Here is a 22,694-nt window from a genome sequence, read left to right on the forward strand (position 1 = left end):
CATGCTTCTGGTTTTGGATGTATGGAGCGTTAGGTGCTGGTGGGAAGGTATCGTGTAATAACCATGGCAATGAAAGAACTAGGATTTCTAAAAGGCTTTCTTATTAAGAATACACTGTTCAAATTAATCCACAGATCACCTCTTTTTAGCTAGATCACGTGCTCATTTTACAGATGACACACTGAGGTCACAGTGTTCAGGACGCCCTCCGGGGGTTACCCTGTCTGCTGGTGAGAGAGCAGAGTCCAGCAGAGGCGACTCACCTGCCTTTGGACTCTACCCTGGAGACTGGTTGGCATCTGCAGGGCGCCTCTGACCCTTTCTGGACACGCTGTGATGGGAGGAGGCTTTGCTCCAAGGACACAGGGCCACGTCCGCCTTCCAGAGCGCCCACTCCTCTGCCCCCCAGGGCCACACACGGCTCTGAGGTTTCCTCTTCTGGAGGATTCGGACACTGATCGTGATAACATTTATCGCCGGGATGGTTGTGAGAATTAAGAGACGTGATTGTAGAGAACCCAGCAAGGAACCTGGATGTGAGCAAGGTCTCGGCAAGGGGACCACCCCCCCCAGATGCAGATTCAGTGCCAGATGCCCCGTCCCCTACCTGAGACCCTCCCTTCCTTGATCTAGTTAGGTAGAGAAGCAGGCACGCGTCCTGTGGAAGGTGGGAAATCTGCATCTCAACTTAGAAAGATTTCTGTCCAGGGACTGATACAACATGGTAATGTTTTGTAGGTTCAGCTCCACTTAAAAGGGGCATTTTTATACAAGGGAACTTTAATTTCTGCGGAGGATAATTGAAGTGTTACTGTCCTTCAGCAAATGCAGTATATTTTCCCTTACCTTTGACACTTGGCAATGTACCAGGATCCTTGCACTCCATTCTGATCGTTTTAACTGTCTGATCCATCTGTAACTGTTCTACAAAAGCTATTTTAGGGTTATTTAACTCTGTTGGTTCTTTTGCTTCTGATTAGCTTGATGAGGGAAACTGCCATGGTCTGTCTTAAACCCAGATGTCAAAAATACTTCCACGTATTTCTCTCACGTCCTTTCTTTAGCAGCATCTGCCAGGAAAAAATCTGCCAGCGATGTTCCAATTTGTTTCCCTCTTTCTCTTCATCTCCCTGGGCCTGGGGTTGAACCTGTGAGCATCCTGGCTCCGCCCCGTGTTTGCCGAGTGGAGTGGGTTTGAACCCCACCCCCCAAACAGCAGCAGCCCCCACGCCTTGTGCGACCCCAGGGGATGCGACGAGGAAGGTTGCCTTCTCAGTTTGGAACCCTGGACCCAGGCCCTGGGCTCTGGCTTCCCGGCAGCCTCCCTCCTGGGTGTCCCCTGGACAGGAGGGGGGAGCCGGAGCCTCAGCTGTGGATGCCCCTGTGTGCACAGGAGGCCTCTGGCTGCCAGGGGCCAGTGCGGCACAGGGAGGAAGCTGCTCCGGGCTGCCATCCCCACCTGGGCTCTGTGGAAGGACGTCTGTGTCCAGGAAGGCCTGACCCTTGGCGACCACACCATCACCTGTGCCTCGGTTTCCTCATCTGCTTTGTGAAGACAGTAAGACCATTTGAAGGAGGGCGTGTGTGCTGACTGCAAATACTCAGTAATCGTTCTCTCCCTCTGTAGTTTCCTCTTCCTCTGCCTCCTTCAGTTTCTCCTTTTTGTACTATTTTTAAAAAAATTTTTCCTTTGTTCTTAAAACTAGCCTTTGACATTCCTTGCAGCGTGGGTCCACCTGCCTGGCGGGGTGGCCATCCACTCGGCCATAGCGAGCAGGGGACGTGCACGCCCCCTGATGAGGCCGTGGGAGCCTCCGTGGTCTGCGCCTGCTCACCGCTCTGGCCTCGTCCCTCCCAGGCCCCTCTGAGCAGTCGGACGGGCGCCCAGGGAGCCGAGCTGGCGTTCACGCGCCATCGCACCGTGCTCTGCCACTTGTGATGTTCCCCGCGCCTGGGCTGTTCCCTCCTCACCTCACCCCGACGCCCAGCCCGAGCAGCTTCAGGGCAGTGGACAGGCCTGGTCGTCCCCTTTCCACTCTGAGAAGCACCGAGCATCCCTGTGGCATAGCATTTGCCACAGCTCGTCACAGACCTCACAGCCCGTCTGCCCGAGGTCCCTCTCCCACGGGGAGACGGGGGCTGCTTCGGATTCGCCCATGTGCCTGAATGCCAAGCGCAGGGCCTGCGTCGTGCTGACCGCTCTCTGAGTACCATCGCGCTGGTCCCAGGTGGCTGGTCCCAGGTTCCCTCCTCAGTCTGGCCCGGCCAGCACCCCGCTTGAACCCTAATGTGGCTCACAGCACATCCCACCCTGGCACGTTGGCTGGCGGAGCTGTGGAGTAAGGTGACTAGGGGACGACAGTGAAGTGTCCCATCAGCTCGTGTTCCTTGGGTGCAGTCACTGACCTGCAGCTGCCCTGCAGGATCCCGACCTCATCGGGGTGATGGGGTTGCCGGCCGGGACCCGGGCTGGTGCCCACACCCTTAGGAAGAGGCCGCCCCACGATGCAGCCACGTCTTCTGCAGGGTGATGGGAGTGAAGCACGCTCCACAACGGGGACGCTGCTGCCTTAGATCTCCCTCCCTGGCCAGCACGTTACTCTGCGAGAACTCACAGGAGCCGGAGGAGCCCGGGCGTGTGTTAATGCACCCGCTTTTCACTTCAGGTTGCATGGCGGCCACGGCCCACCTGCCCCGGCGGAGGCTGCCGCTCTAATCTGAGCTCCTCGGTGGCTTTCCCAGCCCACCCGAGCGGAGCACGGCCCTCGGGGAGAAGCAAGGACTCACTCACTCATACAAGGCAGAGTGGGTCCACCTGCCACTTGAAAGCAGCTCGTTTCCTACTACGGTTGGAAGCAGGCGGGAATTAACCCTGATGACGCGCCAGCTGCGCCGTGGCCGGACCCTTACTTGGGTTAACTTGCATGTCCCCCCCCCCCCAGGAAGGCCCCCGCGCCGGCCCAGGACGGGGGCTCCCAGTGGGTAACTCTCCAAAGACACAGCTGATTAGAGGCAGGCCTAGGCAGAAGCCAGGTCTTTCAGACTCTAAAAGAAGAGCAGAAAACTGGGAGAGCATCTGATAGGTGTTTTGATCTTCGTACAGACTTCCCCAGAGTAGTCAGTGAGGAGCACTGGAGAAAACCCCAAGCTCCCCCTTAGAGACCCAGCAAATCCAGGGAACTGTTGGCATGATTTCTGGTGCTTACCGGGGAGGGAAGCCCCTGCTTCAGCCAAGCTCGTGCTGTGCTGGGGGACCTGTGAGTCCGGCTGTGGAAAGAGAGGGAGAAAGGAGATGAGGGTAGACGGGCAGGAGCTGGTGGGGTCTCCCCACCAGCCTGTCCTGTGCGGGGCCTCTGGGAGCGGTGGGCGGGGGGGAGCTGTTTAGGATGCAGGGCTGAGGATACAGCGAGAGGCTCAGGTGCTTTCGTGTTAGCCTTGGTGGAATATTCTTTGTGATTACGGGATAGTGAAAAGAATAAATAAAGTACCTAGCATTTACCTGGCGGTTTTTACTTCATAAACGCCATTGTAAATGCTTTCCTGTTTTGATCTCAATCCATTCTAGAACTTTTTTTTACCTCCCCCCAAAAGTAATAGCTGTAATTTTGATCACCAATTATATGCCAGGTGGTCCACATTCTCCACAGTCCTGACTAACCCCCAGGTCAGATACCCATTTCCCACGTGAGTTCTTAATCATCACAGGTAACCGGGCTGCCAGAGGGATCTTACAGCCCACCTTCCTGGTCACAGCACACACCCCAGAGGACAAGAAACTGTACTGTGCTCCCTGTTCATATGGCCTAACTACTTTGTACAGCCTCTGGCCACCAGGCTCCTAGGTGACCAAGCGTGGATTTAGAATCCAGGTCTGTGTGGCTGCAAAAAGCCCACGCTCGTTCCTCCACACAGTTCTCCGTGCCAGAGGGTACTCTGAAGTCAGGTGACCCGCCCTGGATCCCACGTCCCGTCAGGAGCAGAGTCGGGCTTGAACCCCTGCCCGCTGGCCTGCCATCCCGCCCCTTCCCACCGCACCGCAGAGGCCCCGGCTGTCCCCGCCTCTGCCGAACCCTGTGGCGAGGATCCAGCAGGCCGGCCAGCCCTGTTTAGACGGCAAGGCCCCCCTGCAGGAGGCCTAGCGGAGAGAAATCAATGAAAAGTGACCCCGGAAAGCAGGGATCCAGCCCTCACTCTGCTTCCCGCAGTTTCAGGGGGATCAGCCGGCAGCTCAATGACGTTAGGAGCAAATCTCATTTTATTAATTAAGCGCTATTTTCTGCGCCGAGGAAGGTACTTAACGGGTCCCAAAACAATTGTTCATGTACAGAAACGCAAGGTACGGGGTTGTGCTTCCGCAGAAACGTTGGCTGAGATGGAAGGGGACACTCCCAATGCTTCAGAGCCAGTGCCTCTGGACATTAGAAGCATTGCTTTGTTTCTTTTTCTCTAATACAGAATAAACTCATCTCGGTTTTATACAGGAGGTGTCAGCGTTTCGGGGGTGATTCGGAGGCTGCACATATGCCTGTGGCGGAAGCAGCCCTGGGCTGGAGATGGGTCGGCAGAGCCCTGGCCGCCCTCGGGGAGGAGGAGGGCAGGACGCTGGGGACCACGGGGGCACGGTGACAGGGGGTGCCCCAGCCGGCCTGAAAGGCAGCACGGGAGGCAGGGAGGCTTCTCAGGGAGGCTGGATCTTGGAGCAGGGTGGGGGTGGAGTTAGCTGCTTGGAGGAAGCGGTGAGGACAGGCGAGGGGCCTCAGGAGGGCAGGTCCTTGCGGGGGGAGGACTGTTTGCCCTCAGCTCGCCCATCTGTAAGATGGGGCAGTGCCCTGGGGTCCCCGCGTGTGGACGACAGGGGAGCACGTGTATGGGGGAGTGTGACGGGGGATGCCACATGGGGTGACGGGGGATGCCACGTGGGGTCCCTGGTCCTCTTCTCCTGCGGAACCAGCTGGTCCCTCGCCCATGATCACGCCATGCGGTCATTCTTCCGAGAAGCTGTCTCGGCAGCAAGAGGCCCTGGTCCCCACTCCAGTCCCCACCCTTGGCCTTCACTGAACTCACAGAAACCCAGGCAGGAGGTCGGTGGGCCCTGGACAGCCTCCAACCCACAGATGAGGAACTGGAGATTCAGACAGACTGGAACCTCGGAGGCAGACTCAGCGATCAAGAGAGGCCGGGATCTGTCTGACGCGGGCATCTGCTCAGCTTTCTCCCCTCCAGGTGAATCCCAGCCTCTTCGTGGTGCCAGCTAGAGGGTGGAGCCCTGGCCCCCAGGCCTGTGCTCGTGTCTGAGCTGCACTGACCCTGCTGAACGCTCCGTTTGTTAGCTGCGTCAGCCCGGCGTGTGCCCGGAGCGCGGGGAGCAGGGACACCTCTTGGGACCCCCGTCGTCGCCTGCCGCGGGCTTTGGGCCGTCCAGGCCGGGTTAAGAGTCCTCTGCCCCGTTTGCCTTCCCTGTGGCCTTGGGCAGCACGTGGGTGTGATCCCGCCAGGGCTGCCGTGAGGACGGACGTAGGTGCTGGTGGTGAGGCACATGCTGGGCCCCCCGTGGCCATGGGTGCTGCCACTCTCGTGTTTGGTGCCATCCCTGATGGTGCTTTGATTTTTAGAATACAGTTCTCTTCAATTAAAAATAATAATAAGGAAGGTTTGTTTTTTTTTTTTTTAAACCATAACTGATCTGTGAGGCTTAAGGTGCAAATGATCTTCTTGGGCGTGATCCAGGTTGTCAGTGTTGATGCCATTTTCTTGTCTGCCAAAAGCTCCTCTCATTCAGGATGGATGACTCTGGAAGGTTGGCCGCTTCCCTTTCACTTGGATTGTACTTCATTATAAAACAGAGAAGTAGGCTGGCGTTCTGCATAGTCAAATAGACTCCCGAAGGATGCGCCACATAAATTTAGAATACCATCTTATAACTATCAATTATCTCCCAATGAAAGTTCAATTTAATTATATGTGGATAGTCCTTCTAAATCCGACTCCTTGATTTGTATTTAAATGTCATCATTACGACTTCCCTGGCGAGGTTATCAGCTGTTCAAAGGCTGAATCATATGATATGGTATTTTAAAAACCACCGCTTTTTTATAGACTCTTCAAAAATCACAGCACCTTTTTTTAGTGCCAACTCTTGACTATTATTGTCACATTTGGCCATAAAATTAAACGTGAAAATTGGCATTCAATGGCAGTATTAATTCTCTTTCACTCCGACGCGGCAAAGATGAAGAGGACTGAATAGCGGTGGGGGCTGCACGGTTAGGAGGCTGGGGGAATCCGCTAGGGCGCTGGGTCGGCACCAGAACTGCATTCGGGTCCGAATCTCAGCTCTTCCACGAGCAGCTCAGGTTATTTCCTTAACTTGCCAGCCCCTTAGTCTCCCCGTATGTAAGGTGGGGTTGATCATCGTGACAGTGGCCACTGTTTGTAGGATGCTGTGTGTGTGCTGGGCACTTGTGGACCGTCTTACTTAATCTGCCCAAAATCTTACAAGACGGGGCTTATTAGCCCCAGTTCGGGTGCAGGGTTTTGCACTGTGAGGCAGTGCCGCCCTTCCGGGAGGGTTTGTGCTGTGGACGAGCCTTGTGGCGGAGCTGACCTCTGATGGCGTGACCACTGGCACTGAGTGAGAGCGCTGACCTCTCGCCCGCCCTCTAGGTCACTACTGCCGACCGCATTCCGCAGAGGTGCTCAGGGAAGTGGAGGGCCATGGCCAAGGTCGTGTTCACGTCGGGGCAGAGCTGGGGGTCCAGCCCAGGTGGTCTGCTCCCAAGCCGGGGCTCCCTGCTCTGTGCCCTCCGCTGCCTCGGTGCCCATGGGGTGGACGTGGGCTGCCGTCCGGGGCCTCAGCTCCCTCCCCTCCGGGGGCCGCTGCAGTAGATGGTCTCCCTCCCTCCCTCCTCCCCCCCTCCCCTAGGCGGCTCTGGGTTTCCTGTCCTCCCCTCCACAAGGGGGCCCCAGCAGCTCCGCTTCAGTTCCTCCATAAGCGGCCCTGACGGCTGTGGGGCCGCCTCCTCTCCGAGCAGCTGGTTTGGACCTGCTGCATCACCAGGGACCTGGAGCAAGGGTGCCTCCCAGGGCACCAGGCTGTGGCTCCCCCTGTGACAGTGCTGGCCCTCGGGACCGGTGTGCGTGTCAGGCGGGCGGAGAGCTCACTTCTGGGGACTCGGCTCTGGGAGAAGTTTCCCGGCCTCGCTACCGGCCCCTTCCTGGAGGGGAGGAAGGAGGAGGGCGGCGGGGCTCGGGACCGTGCCCCAGGCCCACGGAGAGAGAGACGTAGAGGTGGACAGCGCCCCTCTGCGGTTTGGGGAGTAATCCTCGGGTCCTGGGGTTGCCACCCTGGCTGCAGGATTTTAAGCAGGGTGCCCCTGGGTGAGTCACTCAACTTCTGGTACCTCGATTTCATCATCTGTGGGAGAGGAGGGACACTGCCTTCGGGACACCTGCTGGCAGCATGTGTCCTGGGGCCGCTGGGGCAGGAGGGCTGTTGTAAGTTTGGGGGTGCGCTGGTTCTTGTGGATGGCAGGCCCACGGTCACCGGGTCTGTGTCCCACACCGGCTCTGAAAACAGCACGAGCAAAAACCATTACCTTTTAGGTACTCTGCCTAAGCAAGGGAGAGCCAGATACGGCAAAAAACAGAGCAGCGCTGAGTCTGGGCGGCAGGCTCTTGATGGGACTGCCAGCTCTGTGACATTGGCAGGTGGCTTATGCCCAGAGAGCGTCATTGCATCTGTAAAAGGAAGCAAATCACACTCATCCTTAGGCCACAGTAATAAAAAAGATGAATGTATATTTAAAACACCTGGCCCAGGGCTGGGTATGCGATGAGCGTTTGTTGCATTTCATTTTTTTTTTCCTCTCCTGTTCTGTGGGCACACCTGGCTACACTTTCCTGAAGGGTGGAGATGGGTCATATAGTATGACGCTTACGCAGTCAGAAATTGTTTGAAAGAGCCCCCTCGCAGACGGTCACACAAATATAATCCTGGTGGCCAGTGTCCAGTGTGCGTTCTGACCCTAAGGCTGCTGAGAGCCGGGCCTCTCTCCCTTCTTGCATTCGACCAGAAGAGAGCTGGGCATTGGGATGTGTCCACACCCATCTGACAGGTGACAGTTATTAGTTCTTTCTGAGTTATCAGACGATGAGCTGAATTTGGCCTTTTTAGTGAACCTTAGGAAATATTCTGACCTCTTGTTTGAAGAGAGCACTCGTTTGCTCCGGGCTAGCTTGGAAGTAGGAAGCGCTTCTGCCGGGTGGGAAATTAGAAGCACTCCGGCTGCACTCACAGGGGAAGAAAGATAAATGGCTAATAAGCTCCTGAAAAAATGTGCAACCTCAGGAGTAATTCAGACAGACCTGCAAATTAAAGCATCAGCGAGGCAGCATTTCGCCTCTTACTAGCACAGATTAAAAATTGATCATCGTCAGTATTGGCAAGGGTGCAGAGAGCGGCGTGCCCGCCCGCACTGCTTGGGGCATGTACCTCGGGAAGAAGCTCTCTGAGAAGGAACTTGGTCCTCTGCCTCCAAACCTCAAAAGGTTTTCACATCCTCAAATCAGTAATTCCGCCTCTAGAATGGAGTCTAACAGTCATAAATGCGGAGAACAAATTTAAGCACAAAGATGGTTGTTAAGATTTTTTTTCACTAGTAATTTTTTAAAGAATGGAAAATACCTGAAAGTATGAAAAATAGGGGAATTGTTAAGTAAATTATGATACAGCCATATGGTAGAATATTCTGCAGACTAATTTTTAATGATGCGAAATTGCTCATCCTATATTAAGAGAAGAAAAGCACGTCTTAAAATTATGTGTATATGTATGTGTGGTCACATATATTTAATACTTATTTAATGACTTATATGTATGCTTATATAATGATGTAAACTGCATTAAAATACAAGTGCTTAGAAAAAAGACTATAGAATTAACATATCAACCTTAGAGTATAAGATTGAGTGCTTTTTCTTCTGTATGCTTTTCTCTATTTTCCAGCTTCTTACAGTAAGCCTATCTACTTGTATAATCCGAAAAGAACAGTAAATGTAATTTTTTGAAAGTGGTCCTTGCTATGAAACGCACCGTTTCTGCACTTACACAGAAGTGCCTCTAACTCTTGAGTAGCTGACCCTTAAACGTCACGCTCCCGGCCAAATGCTGTGGATTTACCAACGTTCCAGTAGTCCTTTCCAAGCTCTCAAGACCTCTTCCTTGGGTTTAATCTTACGTTTATACACCCTGAATACCAGTTCCTGGTTGTTGAAGAAGCTCCAAATGCCAATTAGAGCATGCTGGGGCTCAGCAGAATATTTTGACCACAGCACAGGCTATGAAATAAAAGAAAATGCCTACTTTTATCCGTTGAGTGACAGTCATCTTCAGGGCCTGACACGAAGGAGTCCCCCTTTCTCCCCCTCTTTCTTTATCCATCCATGTAACACATTTTTGTTGAGTACCTGCTGTATGCCTGATTTCGTGCCAAGAGGTGGGATTTCAAACGTCAGTAAGACATAGCCCCTGGCTATGTGACTGTCAGGGGCATGGGAGTGGGAGTGGAGGCAGGCTGCGGGCGGTTAGCTAGAGCCTGCCTGCCTTCTAGAGACCAGGGGCTGTAGCACCTGGGGACGCAGCTGAACGTGGATACAGGTGTGCGGGCTGGGCAACAGTGGCGGTGGGCGGGAGGTAAACATTGGCCTGGGGTGTTAGGGAAGGATCTTAATTCACTCATTCATTTCTTCTCTGAACCGGTTACTACAATGTGCCAGGCAGGCATTATTCCAGGCCTGGGAAACACTGGTAAACAAGACAAGAGGATCTCTGCCCTCAAGGAGCTGAATTTTGGTAGGATTGATAGACAGTTAACAAATCCAGAAGTAAATATTTACAGCTCATGGTAAACGCTATTGCAGAAATAGGTGGAATGCCGCAATGGAGAATGGGGCGGGGGGAGGGATGAGATGGAAAGCTGCTGTGGAGAGGTGGGCTGGGAAGGCCTTTCTTAAGCTCAAATCTAAAGGATGAAAGGCTCCAGCTGTGCCAAGGGTCAGAAGAAGAACATTCCCACGTGGGGAGCTGTGGGCACAAAGACTAAGGGAGGAAGAGCCTGGTGTGTTCTGGAAACTGCCAGAAGGTTGCGAGTGCGGGACACAGCAGCAGTGTGGGAGGCTCTGTAGAGGATGTTGTACTTGGGCCGAAACCTGAAGGGAGGGTGGGGTCCTGGGCTCAGGGGCTGGAAGTGGGCGGGTGGGGAGCTATGCGACTGGCGGGGCACGCGGCGTGTGTGAGCAAGTCCATCTGGCCAAGGGTGAAGTGCAGCACGGCAGGCAGGGCTCTGATGATGAGGCTGCAGTTCCCCCTGGGCTTTTGGGGCCCCAGGGGTAAGTGATTGCCAGGCCGCCTCGCTGCGATTTTTCCCCTGCTTCCTCTCTGCCTTACCCTATTCCAGAATTCAGATTTCCTTCTGGGGTTGGACACTCTGACTGTGTCTTCCGTGCTAAACGGTGTTGAGCCAGCTCTGAAGCTGATACTACCCTGGGAGTCAATTATTTCATTTTCTTGGAATGAATCGGTTATGAATTACTAACGATAATGATTCATTATCCTGTCTCATGCTGGCATGGGCTGCTTCTCCAGCAGCCCACAGAAGAAATTGCCCTCCTGATTAATTCTCTGCTCTGTTTCCCCGTTCTCTTAGAATGGCTATTCAAGTGGACAAGTTCAACTTTGAGAGTTTCCCAGAATCCCCTGGGGAGAAGGGGCAGTTTGCAAATTCCAAGGAGCTGGAGGAGGAGAGGCAGGAAGCCCGAGGCCTGGAGATCAACAGCAAGCTGGACATCCACTGGACCATCATATCCTTTTCCCGGTGCCCACCCCGACCTGCGGACCCCTGAGGAGGACCCCAGAGGGGTCAGCTATTGAACGCTGGCCATAGATAACTCAGAAATGGCATGGCAGGGAGATACAGACCAAAGAGTGGGCATTTTCTTACCCTTCCACCACGTCCAGGGCCCCACGAGTGAAGTACGGGTTCAGGATGAGGAAAGACCTCCTTGGGGCCGGTGCTGCTCTCACTTGGATCACGTGTTTTCTGTCAGTGTTGAGATCTGTGTGAGTGACCTGTTCTAACGGCCACCTATCAGTGCTGGGCTTGGGGTCGGGGGGTTCCACATACTGACAGCTGAACACAGGATACGATTGTTGGGGAAACTGAAATCGGGCTGTACAGCTCAGCAAGGCACATGGATGCCATTTTGAAAAGACTGGGGTGGGGGCATTAGGAGGACTGCACTAAAAAGGACGGTTTCATAAAATAAGCGGCCCTGCCTTGAGCTTCCGATCAGTGCCTGGCTCGTGGTAGACACTCAGTTGGGTGAGTGGGACTCTGGAGAAACCTCAGGTTCACTTATCTATTTACATGTTTTTTCCAGCAGTCTTTACTCGGTGCCTGCTTTGGGTTGGGTGTGTGGCGAGTCGCCTGAGGGACTGCAGTGCGGAGGCAGGGCCTCATGGGGTTGCCCGGTCCCGAAGAGGGTATGAGTTATCTGAGGATTAAACGCACGGCTGGGGAGCAGGGACAGAGCGTTATGCCAAATGCTGTGAGGTTCAGAGGATGAAGCTGCCAGGTGCAGGGCAATCAGGGGCGGCTTCACAGAAGGGGTGTCGCCATGGTGGGCTATTTAAGGGTGAGTAGAAGTTTATCAAGGGGACAGGGATGGGAGATGCCCCACAGTTCACATGGTGTGAGAGGATGGCTCGCTCAGGGTGTCTCCCAGGAAGAGGCAACTCTGATGGGAATGTCTGCCGATTACCTTGTTCACACACTGGTTCTGTGGAAGTGGGATGGTCACAGGCTGTTGTGTGGTCTCGTCGCCCTGGATCCTAGAAGCACCCTTAGGCTGCAGGAGGCACGGCTTCCAGGACCGAGGCAAGTTCCTTCGTGCCAGCTAACGTGAATCTGGGCTTGGTAGACAAGACCCCTGTCTCCGAGGAGCTTGTGACAGGAAAAGCACTGTAGATGGAAGGCTTTGAGAACCAGACGCCAAAAACTAGAGCGCTCAGGGGCTCACGGAGGGAGCCTGGCATGCGTAGTGGAGTTAGGCGTTGGTCTTCTGTACAGAGAGAAGTGAAAAGGTGGGGGGCCGCGGGAGGGGCCCTTCCCTCGGTGACCCCACTTCTCAGCAGGGTCAGGGTCCAGCCAGCTGGCGCTGGTTGAGCGAGCGGAGCGTTGCAGCACGGAGGAAGGCAGCACCCGCGCCGCGTCCCAGGCTCGCTGCATCTGTCACCTCTGTCATCTCTTCACACCTCTCTGGTCGGCACCTCTCACGGTCCCCTGGGGAAACGGGATCTCAGCAGGGTGAGCTGACTCACCCGGAGTCCAGCCAGGAAGCGGTGCAGCCAAGGGCCCACCCAGGTGGGGTGGCCAGCGGCAAAGCACTTACCCTCCAGTCCGGGTCCCCACGGGGAGCATGGTGAAGGTGCTTATATCCTGTGGCGGGGAGGGGGGCAGGGGGCGGGGCGGTCGTGAAAGGAGGCCATTAGCGCTCAGTCCTGGCGTCTACTGTCCTGACACGAGCTGGGCGGGTCCTTTCTGGGCCTTGGGTTGCGGAGGCTCCGCACCTCCTGCGTGGAGCCCGTAGGTTCCCTGTGGAGCAGGAGCCGCCACGCTGGGTCCTGGAGCCTTGGCTTCACGCGGGAGCTCGTGCAGAGCCAGGCAGGCCCGGCTGGCACCCGTGGGGGAGGGGCGTTGTGCTCGGGGACCCGGTGGGAAGGGTTCATCCTTCTGAGGGGTCTCATTCTGGGACTGGGGGGCCCTGCCTCCCCAAGTTGCACGGAGACTGGGCCTCACTGGGAGCCAGGGAGCACGGCAGCACCTGCGAGTGTCATTTCCTGGGTGCTGCCCCCAGGGGTCCCACATGGTCCTCGGCGCCCGCTCAACAGCTCCCAGGGCGTTTCTCCCCCCGTCTTGCTGATGCAGCTGCCTCTCAGTTCCTGCAGAGAACGGGGAGGAGCCAGCCCTGAACCCCTCGGCCTGCTTGAGCCCGTGGTCCTTGCCTTCTAATGGGGTTATATTGACCATCAAAACTCTTAACGTGCTTTGAAAACTATTATTGAAAACATACTAAAATGTCTTTGGGTTTCTCTCCTTTTAGCCTTGATTCTTTCAAGAAGCTGACTTCCCTATTTTGTGTTCGATTAATAATTCAGGCTGCAAATCCTTATTGAATGCCTACCATGTGCCAGGCACACCTGTCTCCTAGTTTACTGATTGGAAGACTGTCCCCAAAGGCGAATTTGAGTGAAGAGAATTAGCATTACGGACATTCCCTCCCTCCCTGCTTCCCTTCCTATCTGGTAATGACATCTGGCATGGGATGGATAGCAGACTTTTGCTACTGTAAACCTAAATTCAAGCAGATGGAAAGACCAAAGATTGAATTGGCTAATTATTTCATTATGCATTTTAATATTTTCTCAATATTTAGACTTCATAAAAAATTTGAGCCTAGTTTGACACCCATCCGTAGTTAATAAAAATGGCCCGTATGTAGCACGTAAGGCTGGATAGACGTGTTTTAAAGGAGACTGTGGCTCTTGCAGTAGGTGTGTCTGGGTAATATCTGCAACATCCAGATAAGCGGCAGGGACACCGGGAGCTCCAGACCCACTCTGCACCTGGCTAACAGCCTGTACGTATTGTTTCCGTGTGCTGAGCCCTGGAGATGCCCCCAGTCTGCGGGAGGGGCAGACGCAGAGACGGGCACTCACCGTGCAGCCCGGGAGGGCTGAGACAGAGCTTTCCTGCGGTGAGGACCGGCAGGGCTGGAGTATTCTAAGCACATTCCAGAGCCTGACACGCACTGGGGACCTGAGTCGTCCCCTGTGACTGGTGGTGCAGAATGCAGACTGGGGCAGCAGGGGCCAGGCGTCTCTCAGGCTGTGGTGAGGAGTCGGGCTGACCTGCCTGCCTCCTTACCCCCTCCCCTCCTCCCCTCCTCCCCTCCTTCCCCTTCGCCCTCCCGCCTCCCTTCCTGAAGACGAGGGCTAGGCTCTGTGGCCTCCTCCTTCAGGTCCTGCCCACAGCAGCCTGTGAGCACCGACCTCCAGGGCTCTCCAGCAGAGCCCAGCCTCCCTGCAGGCCGTGAAGATTTGTCCCTCCCTCCCAGTACAACCCAGCCGTGCTGTCACGTCCCTCCTCTCCTCTGACCTCCCCTGCCCTGCTCCGTGAAAGATGCAGGGCAGTCTTTATTTTTTATTTTTTAATTTATATTTTATTGAAGTGTAGTTGATTTACAATGTTGTGTTTATTTCTGCTGTACAGCAAAGTGACTCAGTTATACACATATATTCATTCTTTTTTATATTCTTTTCCATTATAGTTTACCCCGGGATATTGAATATAGTTCCCTGTGCTGTACAGTAGGACCTTGTTGTCTATTCATTCTGTGTGTAACAGTTTGCATCTAGTAACCCCAAACTCCCAGTCCATCCCTCCCCCCCTTATAATAAAGGGCAGGCTTTATTACAAGGAGCCTGGTAACTGGCCGAGAGCCAACACAGTCCAAGGGTCCCCGCAGGCTGCCTGGTGGGTCAGGAGACCCACCTCTGCAGGGACAGGGTGACCTCATGTGGAGGAGGTGGTGGAGGGCACCTGGCCATCCAGGAGCGGTGAGCACCAGGGGCCTAGTGGTGTTTTCAGCCCTGGCGTTCACTAGTTCTGAGGTGGGATTTACACGCTGGCCCAGCCAAATGAGCTCATGTATTGAATACTGCTTTTTTCCCTTAGATTTACGATACCTATCTCTCTTCTGTTTGTCACTTCCATCATCATCACTGCTATGAAAACCGCCGCTTGCACGGCTCCCGTGTGTCAGTTACTTAGTGTGTTGTCTGCGGGGCTGGGGAAGGGGCGCCGGGCAGCGGAGCTGGACGTGGGACCGGCAGGCGCTCTCCCCCTGCCTCGCCCCTCCCCGCCGGCCCCCGGGTCTCAGCCTAACCCCTCTGTTTCCCGGTCCTCCTCGTGTAGTGGGGGGAGGTGACGGTACCACGAGGAGCCCCGTCGTGTGGCGCCTCCCCGCCGTCAGGCTTGCCCCCGTCACACCTGGGGCTCTCCTGTCCTTGCGCTTTGATCCTTATTCTGCCCGGGACGAAGCACTCCTCACACTCAGAAACCTGTCCTGAGGCCCACCCTCTTCCCTTGCCTGTTCCTTGTGCCGCCTCAGCCCGGTGACTTTGAAAGGGAATGTCCTCCTGAGCGCTCCCATCTCGCAGGAGGAACTCGCCTGGGGGTGACGTCGGTGGGGCTCCTGGGGGTGGGGAGGGGCGGCCTGCACAGAAAGGTCTGTCCGCGCTTTCCGGATAAACACGCCCTTGCTTTCCATTCTTCTTCTTTTAACCTTCTTCTTCCCTCCAGCTGCCGCTGTTGGACCATTTTTACTGAAATTGGGAAACCTTAATGCCGCCGACTCTCCCCGAACTCTGTCAGTAGCAGGTAGTAGCCCCCGCACGTGACCCAGTGACCGTCTGCATTTGCCTTTGGGCTGGGACCAAAGATGCTGCATCGTTGGGGGGCCGGAGCCCCGGCTCCGAAGGTCTGGCTCTGCTGTCTCCTGCGTCCGGCAGGCAGGTGGTGACCTGTCAGGCCCGTGTCTCCATCTGTTCAGCGCCGTGAGGACACCTGCTCTGGGGTTGCCGGTTGCCGTTAGGGTCAGTTCTGACAATTGTATCTGCCCTTCTGATCCCATACCGGGTGCCAGACAGGATATTAGCATTTTCCCTCAAACCTACAAAACAAGTGATACCTACCCCTTTTTAAAAAGTAAATAAGTATATTTTGGAAGTTAAGTAACTCACCTGAGATGGTGCCGGGAGCCTGGAGAGCCAGGATCCCAGAACGCGTGTTATTTTCCTGTTGACTGAAGTCAGCCTGAAGTGAGGCCTCACCCTGGTGGTGCCGTCACGGCCCCTGACCCTAGGAGGTGTCAATACAGGGGACACACTTCCTGCTGGAAGACCCGGCGCTGCTCAGGTGACCCGGCCTCAGGTGAGGCTTCTCCTGGACGGGAGACGCTGGGCCAGACCTCCCCCACGACTGTCCCCTGGCGTCCGCACCTCCACCTCTGCCGGGGCCTGCCTGAAAGGGGCTGGGTTGGCAGTTCTGAGAATCACCCAGAGCGTCTGGTTTGGGGACGTATGGAAGCTGACCATATCTGTTGTCACTTTCCACGGTAATTCAGAGAAGGAGAAACAAGCATCAGCATTGGAGCAGGTGTGGGTTGTCCTTTATGGTTGGCCTCACGTGTTCCATCTTCCATGGACCCCTCTGCCCCCTCTGCCATCTGGCCCCGGCTGGAACCGCCCCTCCTCTGGGGTCCTGCAACTCTCAGTGCTTAACTCTTGTTTGGAATAGTGCTTACAGAGCACAGGAAGGTTGGTTTTCTTCCCAAGACTGTCTCCCTTGCCAGGCTGTGCTGTTCTTGAGGTCAGGTCGTGTCAGCAGCTATTTCCTGATGACCTACGACGTGCTGCGGTTTGCGCCCAGCACCGGGGACGCTGCGGTGAGCAAGATCGGGTGTGGACTCCGCCCGACGGAGCCCGAGCGCGTGCTCTCGTCCCCGCCCCGGTGCTGCCTGTAATCCTCCCATGTAGCTACTGAAACCTTTCGGTGAATCGGTGTTTCCATTTGATTGATGCAGCCGATGGTCACCAGCTTGGTTGCACTACGCTGAGTGCCGTGTTGAACGCAGGAAGGGAGTTTGCAACCAGCACGATTCGTCTTAGTGGAAGGCCGTCTCCTTTTCCAGGGGGCAGCCCCGCGCAGGCTGTCTGCGGTGGAAACAGACGCGGGAGACGCTCGGAGCAAGCTTGTTGTCAGCGCCCCTTCTCGCTTTCCTCGTTTTTGTTGCAAATCTCTCCTCAGAGAGCATTTCAGGGTTCGGTGAGATGCTTGCTGACCTATTAGAATCCAACCCCATATAGGTTTCCCAACAAGGACTGGGTGCCCAGTTCAGCTGGTCCCCACGAAGCTGGCGGCCTGGACCATCTGGGCTGAGGCTCTGCCAGGTGGCCTGGTCTGGTGAGCACGCGTCTCCCGCCTTCTGTCTGGAGATCGTTTGTAACCATCTGGCTGCTTTGAGGGTGAGGCAGAGGCTCAAGGACCCCAGTGGCAAAGTGGGCTTCAGGTGCCTAAGAATCAGCAGCCCAGAGCGGGGGCTGGAATGTCTTCGGGGGGGACACAGAGGGCACACAGTCCTCAATAACTGGGAAGCGGAAGGAGGCGGAGCAGTATGGCTCTCCTCTTGAGAGTGCGCTGTGCCGCCCGGAGGGGCTGCCTTCCCAGGGCTGACCCCGGGCCGTGCCGCTGACGGTGGCATGTTTGGCCTCACAGACACCAGTGGCCCTCTGTAAATCCCAGAAGCGCAACAGCGGCTGTGACGTTTGTTATCAGTCTGTACTTGAGGTCAACCCTGTAAGACTCTAGGCACGACGTCCTCAGTTTGGTTGGTCACCACCAGGACAGGCGACCTGGCATACGGCCACACCTGGCTTCTCAGTTTCCGAGACCGCATCCCCGCCAGTGAGGAGAATTTGCCGATAGCCAAGCCCTCCTCCCTTCATAGACTGAGGCAGAGCTTTCGCTGTTTGCACTGGATCGCCTGAGATGGCCTCTCAGCCTCTCTAACTGGCTTCCAGCTAACTCTCAAAGATGCTTCTGATGGAGCTCTGTCTTCTCATTCCCTGAGAGAAATTAAGTATTTTTAGATAAGACTCCTTTAAAACAGTGCACTAGGTTTTTCTGATAGTCATGTTAGGAGAGAGAGTTTTATCTAAATGAATTTTAATACAAGCAGCTCCCTTTATCGGTACAGCCGATTCCTTGATCATCTTCAGTAACATGCAGGGTTGCATCTTGTATTTGTCTTTAGGGAGTGAGTGTTTATAGCTGTGGGTAATCACTTGGTTCAGAGGCCTTTAATCCTCATAGTGGGGAAGCCGTGCCAGCCCAAGAGAAGCGTTGCTCCCGACCTTCGAGGATGTAAAGTTGCCCTGGCCCTTTAGCCTTCAGGGGACGGAGGGAGTGAGATGGGAGGGACACATATTTGATTCTTGACTCCCCCGAATCCAAATATGTATACCTTGAAGTTACTCTGAATGGAATCAGCGTTTGGCACACAGAGAGCATAGATTTCAGGTTTGGCCGGCTCACGAGAGTGGGGAAGGACTCTTCCCTAGTATGCAAAGTTCCAAATCTGTGTGTGTGTGTGTGTGTGTGTGTGTGTGTGTGTGTGTGTGTGTGTGTGTGTGTGTGTGAGTGAGTGAACATGCACACGAATCAACGTGCAGTGTGTTCATGTGATTGGGCTCACGCTGGGCTTTTACACATTCTGTGTACTTTTGGCGTGACAATTATTGTGAGCATGTGTATCTTATATAATAGAATCATAAAATTACAGAGCTTAAGTAACAGCTAACACCTTATGGCACTTACTAGATGCCAGCACTGTTCTGAGCAATTTACCTAGATTTGCTCACTTTTTACAAAAACCCTGTGAAGTAGTTTTTATCCACATTCCACAGCTGAGAAACCTGAGGTCCTGTGAGTTTACCTAACTTGTTCCAGGTCACCCAGTTAGTAAGTGGCAGAGCTCGGATTCTCATCCAGCTGTCCGGCTTCAGAGTCTGTGCTCTTATTGGCTCTGTGTTGGTCAGAAGAGCGAAAGAGCATCTGGTCTCTGCCAAGGCCTTCAAATTATCCCCATTTTTCAGATGAAGCCAAAGAGACGTAGCGTTCCTCGGGCACGCTGCTGATTGGCACACCTACCCCACAGGGCTCTCTCCATTTTGCCTGCCCTCCATCCTCTGACTCGACTACTCTCCCCCGGCAAGACTTGCAGCCCCGAACCGCGTGCAGACTCTCCCTGGCAGTTCGTGGCGCTGTCCAGGGAGCTGAGCCCAGACACTGGCGCCCCTGCTGGGATGAGAACAGCCCAGCATCAGCATTCTCAAAGTTCACGAAGCAAATCGGAGGACAGAGTCATGGGAAAGAGGCTCATTAATCACCTAAAGCAGCCTTTCCATTAGCGTAATTTCTAGTTGTGACAATTTGCTAATTGATCTGAGCTGAAGTGGGGCTGGGCTAAGTCCCTGCACCTGGGGTTATCACTCCAGAGCTGGCACGTGGGGGCGCAGGCAGCCCATCTTCCAGGCGGGGGTGGTGCCGAGGTGCAGGCCTGCTCCTCAACGAGCTCCCCACTCCGGAACACTCACCTGGGAGCCCGTTTAGAAACATCTGCATCAGCTGCCCTCACGGGCTGGTCTCAGTAGACCACTTGTAACAACCAGGTGTTCAGAGCACGGTGCTGAACTCCCCTGTGAGAGGACCCAGGCCTGCCACCCGCCAGGCTGCATGTTCCCCAAGGGAAGAGCTGATTGAAGAGTCATTTTTTCTAGAGCATGATGCTGGGTCATGGTAAACTTCAGTCCCTTCCACACAGGCAGGATCTCAAAAACTGCTCCGTGGTTTTAAACGGTCCTTTGATTGCAGCTCATGACTGAATATTTCACTGCTAATGGGCTAGCAGAAAATGAAAGGGAAAGTATTTTATTAACTTACTGCATTTTCCTTGCGTATGGTGGTGTTTTTAAGATTTGGAAGCAAATATCCATGGTTCCCAAGACTCGTAGAAGATTAACTGAGACAATGTGCATGAAAACATTCGTAAACAAAAAAGCTCTGCACAAATATTGATTAATTAAATGTAATTAACAATGATGAGTGACTAATAATACTGAGGTATCATCCTTGCACAATAGGCTGGGCTTCTTAAAAGTAGGAAGGATCTCACCTGGTTGGTCTTTCTTACTGGTTTGCAAAAATAAGCAGCCAAGCAGTCGTGACGGCAGAGCTGCCCGCTCATCGGCCCGGCAAGTTTGAGTCGGGGATGGCAGTGGAAGTCTAAACTGAGCGAGGGCCAGCCCACACTGCGAGGCTCGCCACCTCCGAGAGGCGTGAGTGAACTGTGGTGGCTCCGGGGAGCTCAGCTGTGGCTTTGAGGCAGGAAGTGGCAGGCGCAGAGGGCGCTGTGAGAGGAAGGCGTGGCTCCTTGGGGGGAGCCAGAGGCTGCCTGTGGGGGGCTCCAGAGGCAGAGCGAACGTGAGTTGGATGCGCTGAGCTGGGCACTTGAGTTTTCTTACGTTCCAGGCGCACAGGGGTTGTCGATGATCATTACTTGTGGGTGTGGCTAGGAGACTTGCAAAGCCTGGTTGGCACCCACCGTGGTCTACATTCCCCCTGCTGCAGTGTCACCACCCCTGCCCTCCTAAGGGACAGGAATATATCTCGGGGGCAAGAACCCGTCGGCTGACCTGGAAACTTAATTGCTGCGTCCCAGGTGACTAGGAAGGGCTTGAAGGGGGAGACAGGTACTTCAGCACCACGGAGAGCTCCCCGTGGGCCTCCCTCAGGGCTGGAGGAAGGAGGCTGGCCCCCACGTGCCATGCTGGGAGCAGGCGGTGACTCTGCCCCTGGCCGGGCCCGGGCCCTGTGCACGGAGGGTCCTCGTTCGTCCGGTGGGGATCACGGGTCCTGGCTTCCAGGTTTATTGTGAGGAATCGATACTGTGTTCATAGTAAAGTGTCTGAAAGCATGGGCTGCAGTGTGGGCTCCAGGGTCAGACGGCCTCAGTCCTGCCACTTCCTAGCCGTGTCTGCTTTCTTGTTATCCCCATGGGCCTGAGTTTTTTAAATCTCTGCAATGGAAGTAACAGTCCCTATCTTATACCCACCACATTCTCAATTTGAAAATAGTATTAAATTGAGAAGATACATGTTAAACACTTAGCACACAGCCTCTCTCATGGGACTCACTTCGGAAATACTCTTTCTAGCAGAAGTAATGATAGGAATTATTGTCCTCATCATCATTCTTTTTTTTTTTTTTAATTTTATTTATTTATTTATTTATTTTTTGGGTGTGTTGGGTCTTCGTTTCTGTGCGAGGGCTTTCTCTAGTTGTGGCGAGCGGGGGCCACTCTTCATCGCGGTGCGCGGGCCTCTCACTGTCGCGGCCTCTCCCGCTGCGGAGCACAGGCTCCAGACGCGCAGGCTCAGTAGTTGTGGCTCACGGGCCCAGTTGCTCCGCGGCATGTGGGATCCTCCCAGACCAGGGCTCGAACCCGCGTCCCCTGCATTGGCAGGCAGACTCTCAACCACTGCGCCACCAGGGAAGCCCCCTCATCATCATTCTTTATTGACCTCTTGCCCCAAACGCCAGAGTCCATGTGTTTAGGAAAGAGAAGCCACTGCCATGTCCACTGTCCTCACTGTAACATTGTAACCTGGGCTGTAAAAGCGGCTGATGGAGCATCTGCGTAGCTGACTGGTCCGCCAGGGTTGCGTTCCTGTGTCCAGGCTCACACACAAGACTGTTCTGGTGGCTCATGGGGCTGAAGGGGAGGGGATGTGCATGCAGGTAATTAGCTTTACTAGCTCAGCTGTATAATTTTATGGCTCATGTCCGAAAGCAAATGAATACGGAAATATGCTATTGGAATGGTTTCCAAAGCCCCAGTGCCATTTGGCAACTTTGTAATTACTCACGTGCTAACTTGCTCTTCTAACTAATCATTTCAAAGGCTCCTCATCCTGGCCATGTATGTTAGGCACTATTTCTGTTCTTCAAGCACCGGGGTGCGATCAGCCTCAAAAGCCTGGCATGATTTTTTTTTTTTTTTTTTTAACAAGAGGGAGTAATATGCCATATTCTGAAGTCTTAATTTCATACAAGCGAAAATAACCCCGAGAGAGAGTCAGGAAAGAAAACAGAAAGATGTGGCCCCTGCACCACGTACCTGGGATGTTGACTCATGCCAGCATTCATTTAGTCATCAGACAGTGTTCATGGAGCAGCCACGAGGGTCCGGCCACTGTTCCCGGCCCCAGAATGAGGGCTCTGCCCTCACCCAGCTGACAGGCTAGCGGTGAAGCCAGACGATGGAAGACACACACATCTAGTGAGGGTTGCCGAGGGGATGCCAAGAGCCTTCGGAGCAGAGACAGTTCAGAGAGGCCTTCCTGGAGGAAGTGAGGTCTGCGGTAAGAGTTAAAGTATGCGTACAGTGAGGAGGGGGAAGAGGGCAGGGAAAAGCATTTCCAGGCAAAGAGCACAGAAGGTGGAGGGTGTGGAGTTCTGAGAGAGCACGCTGTGTTTTGGAAGAACTGAAACAGGGCCAAGGCAGCCAAAGCAGGACCCGGGGCTGGAGAGGTAGGTGGGCGCTCCTGCGCGTCCTGGAAGCCAACAGCTTGGCCTGTGCCCTGGTCTGAGGCCCGTTGCCGTGTGCGGCCAGCTGGCTCTCCTGGGCAGCCCTCTTGTCTGAACAGCTTTCCGTCGATGCTCGGCTGGGCTGCTTGAGGGCCGGGCTGTCCCTCTCTGGCAGGAGGGACCCGGGAGCTCTGGTCTTCATTCCCTCGGGGCCTCGGCACCCCTCGCTCCCTGCCCCAGCCCGTTCTACTCTGCCTGTGTGGCTTTATCCCGACCCGGCTGTCCTCAGGCTGGGCAAGTGCAATGGTCTGTTCCTATATTGTCATCTTTGTTGGAATGTGAGCCTCTCAAGTTCAAGGTTCATGTCCAGTCATTTCAGTGTCCTCAGTGCTTCTCACCATGCCTGTCTTGTTTCAGACACACTCTGTG

The 22,694-nt window shown here is 54.6% G+C and overlaps 1 protein-coding gene across 5 annotated transcripts in view; it reads left to right on the forward strand.

Moving 5' to 3' along the window:
• TRAPPC9 (trafficking protein particle complex subunit 9) overlaps positions 1-22,694 on the forward strand; it is a 552,118-nt gene that overhangs the window by 420,229 nt on the left and 109,195 nt on the right. For all 5 annotated transcript variants that reach the window (XM_082364605.1, XM_082364607.1, XM_082364606.1 and 2 more), the window contains one exon: positions 10,704-10,856. In XM_082364605.1, the coding sequence (XP_082220731.1) occupies positions 10,704-10,856 (153 nt within the window). The remainder of the gene's footprint in view (positions 1-10,703; positions 10,857-22,694) is intronic.

Source organism: Balaenoptera borealis, assembly GCF_965194805.1.
Source record: "Balaenoptera borealis genome assembly, chromosome: 17".
Taxonomy (NCBI): domain Eukaryota; kingdom Metazoa; phylum Chordata; class Mammalia; order Artiodactyla; family Balaenopteridae; genus Balaenoptera; species Balaenoptera borealis.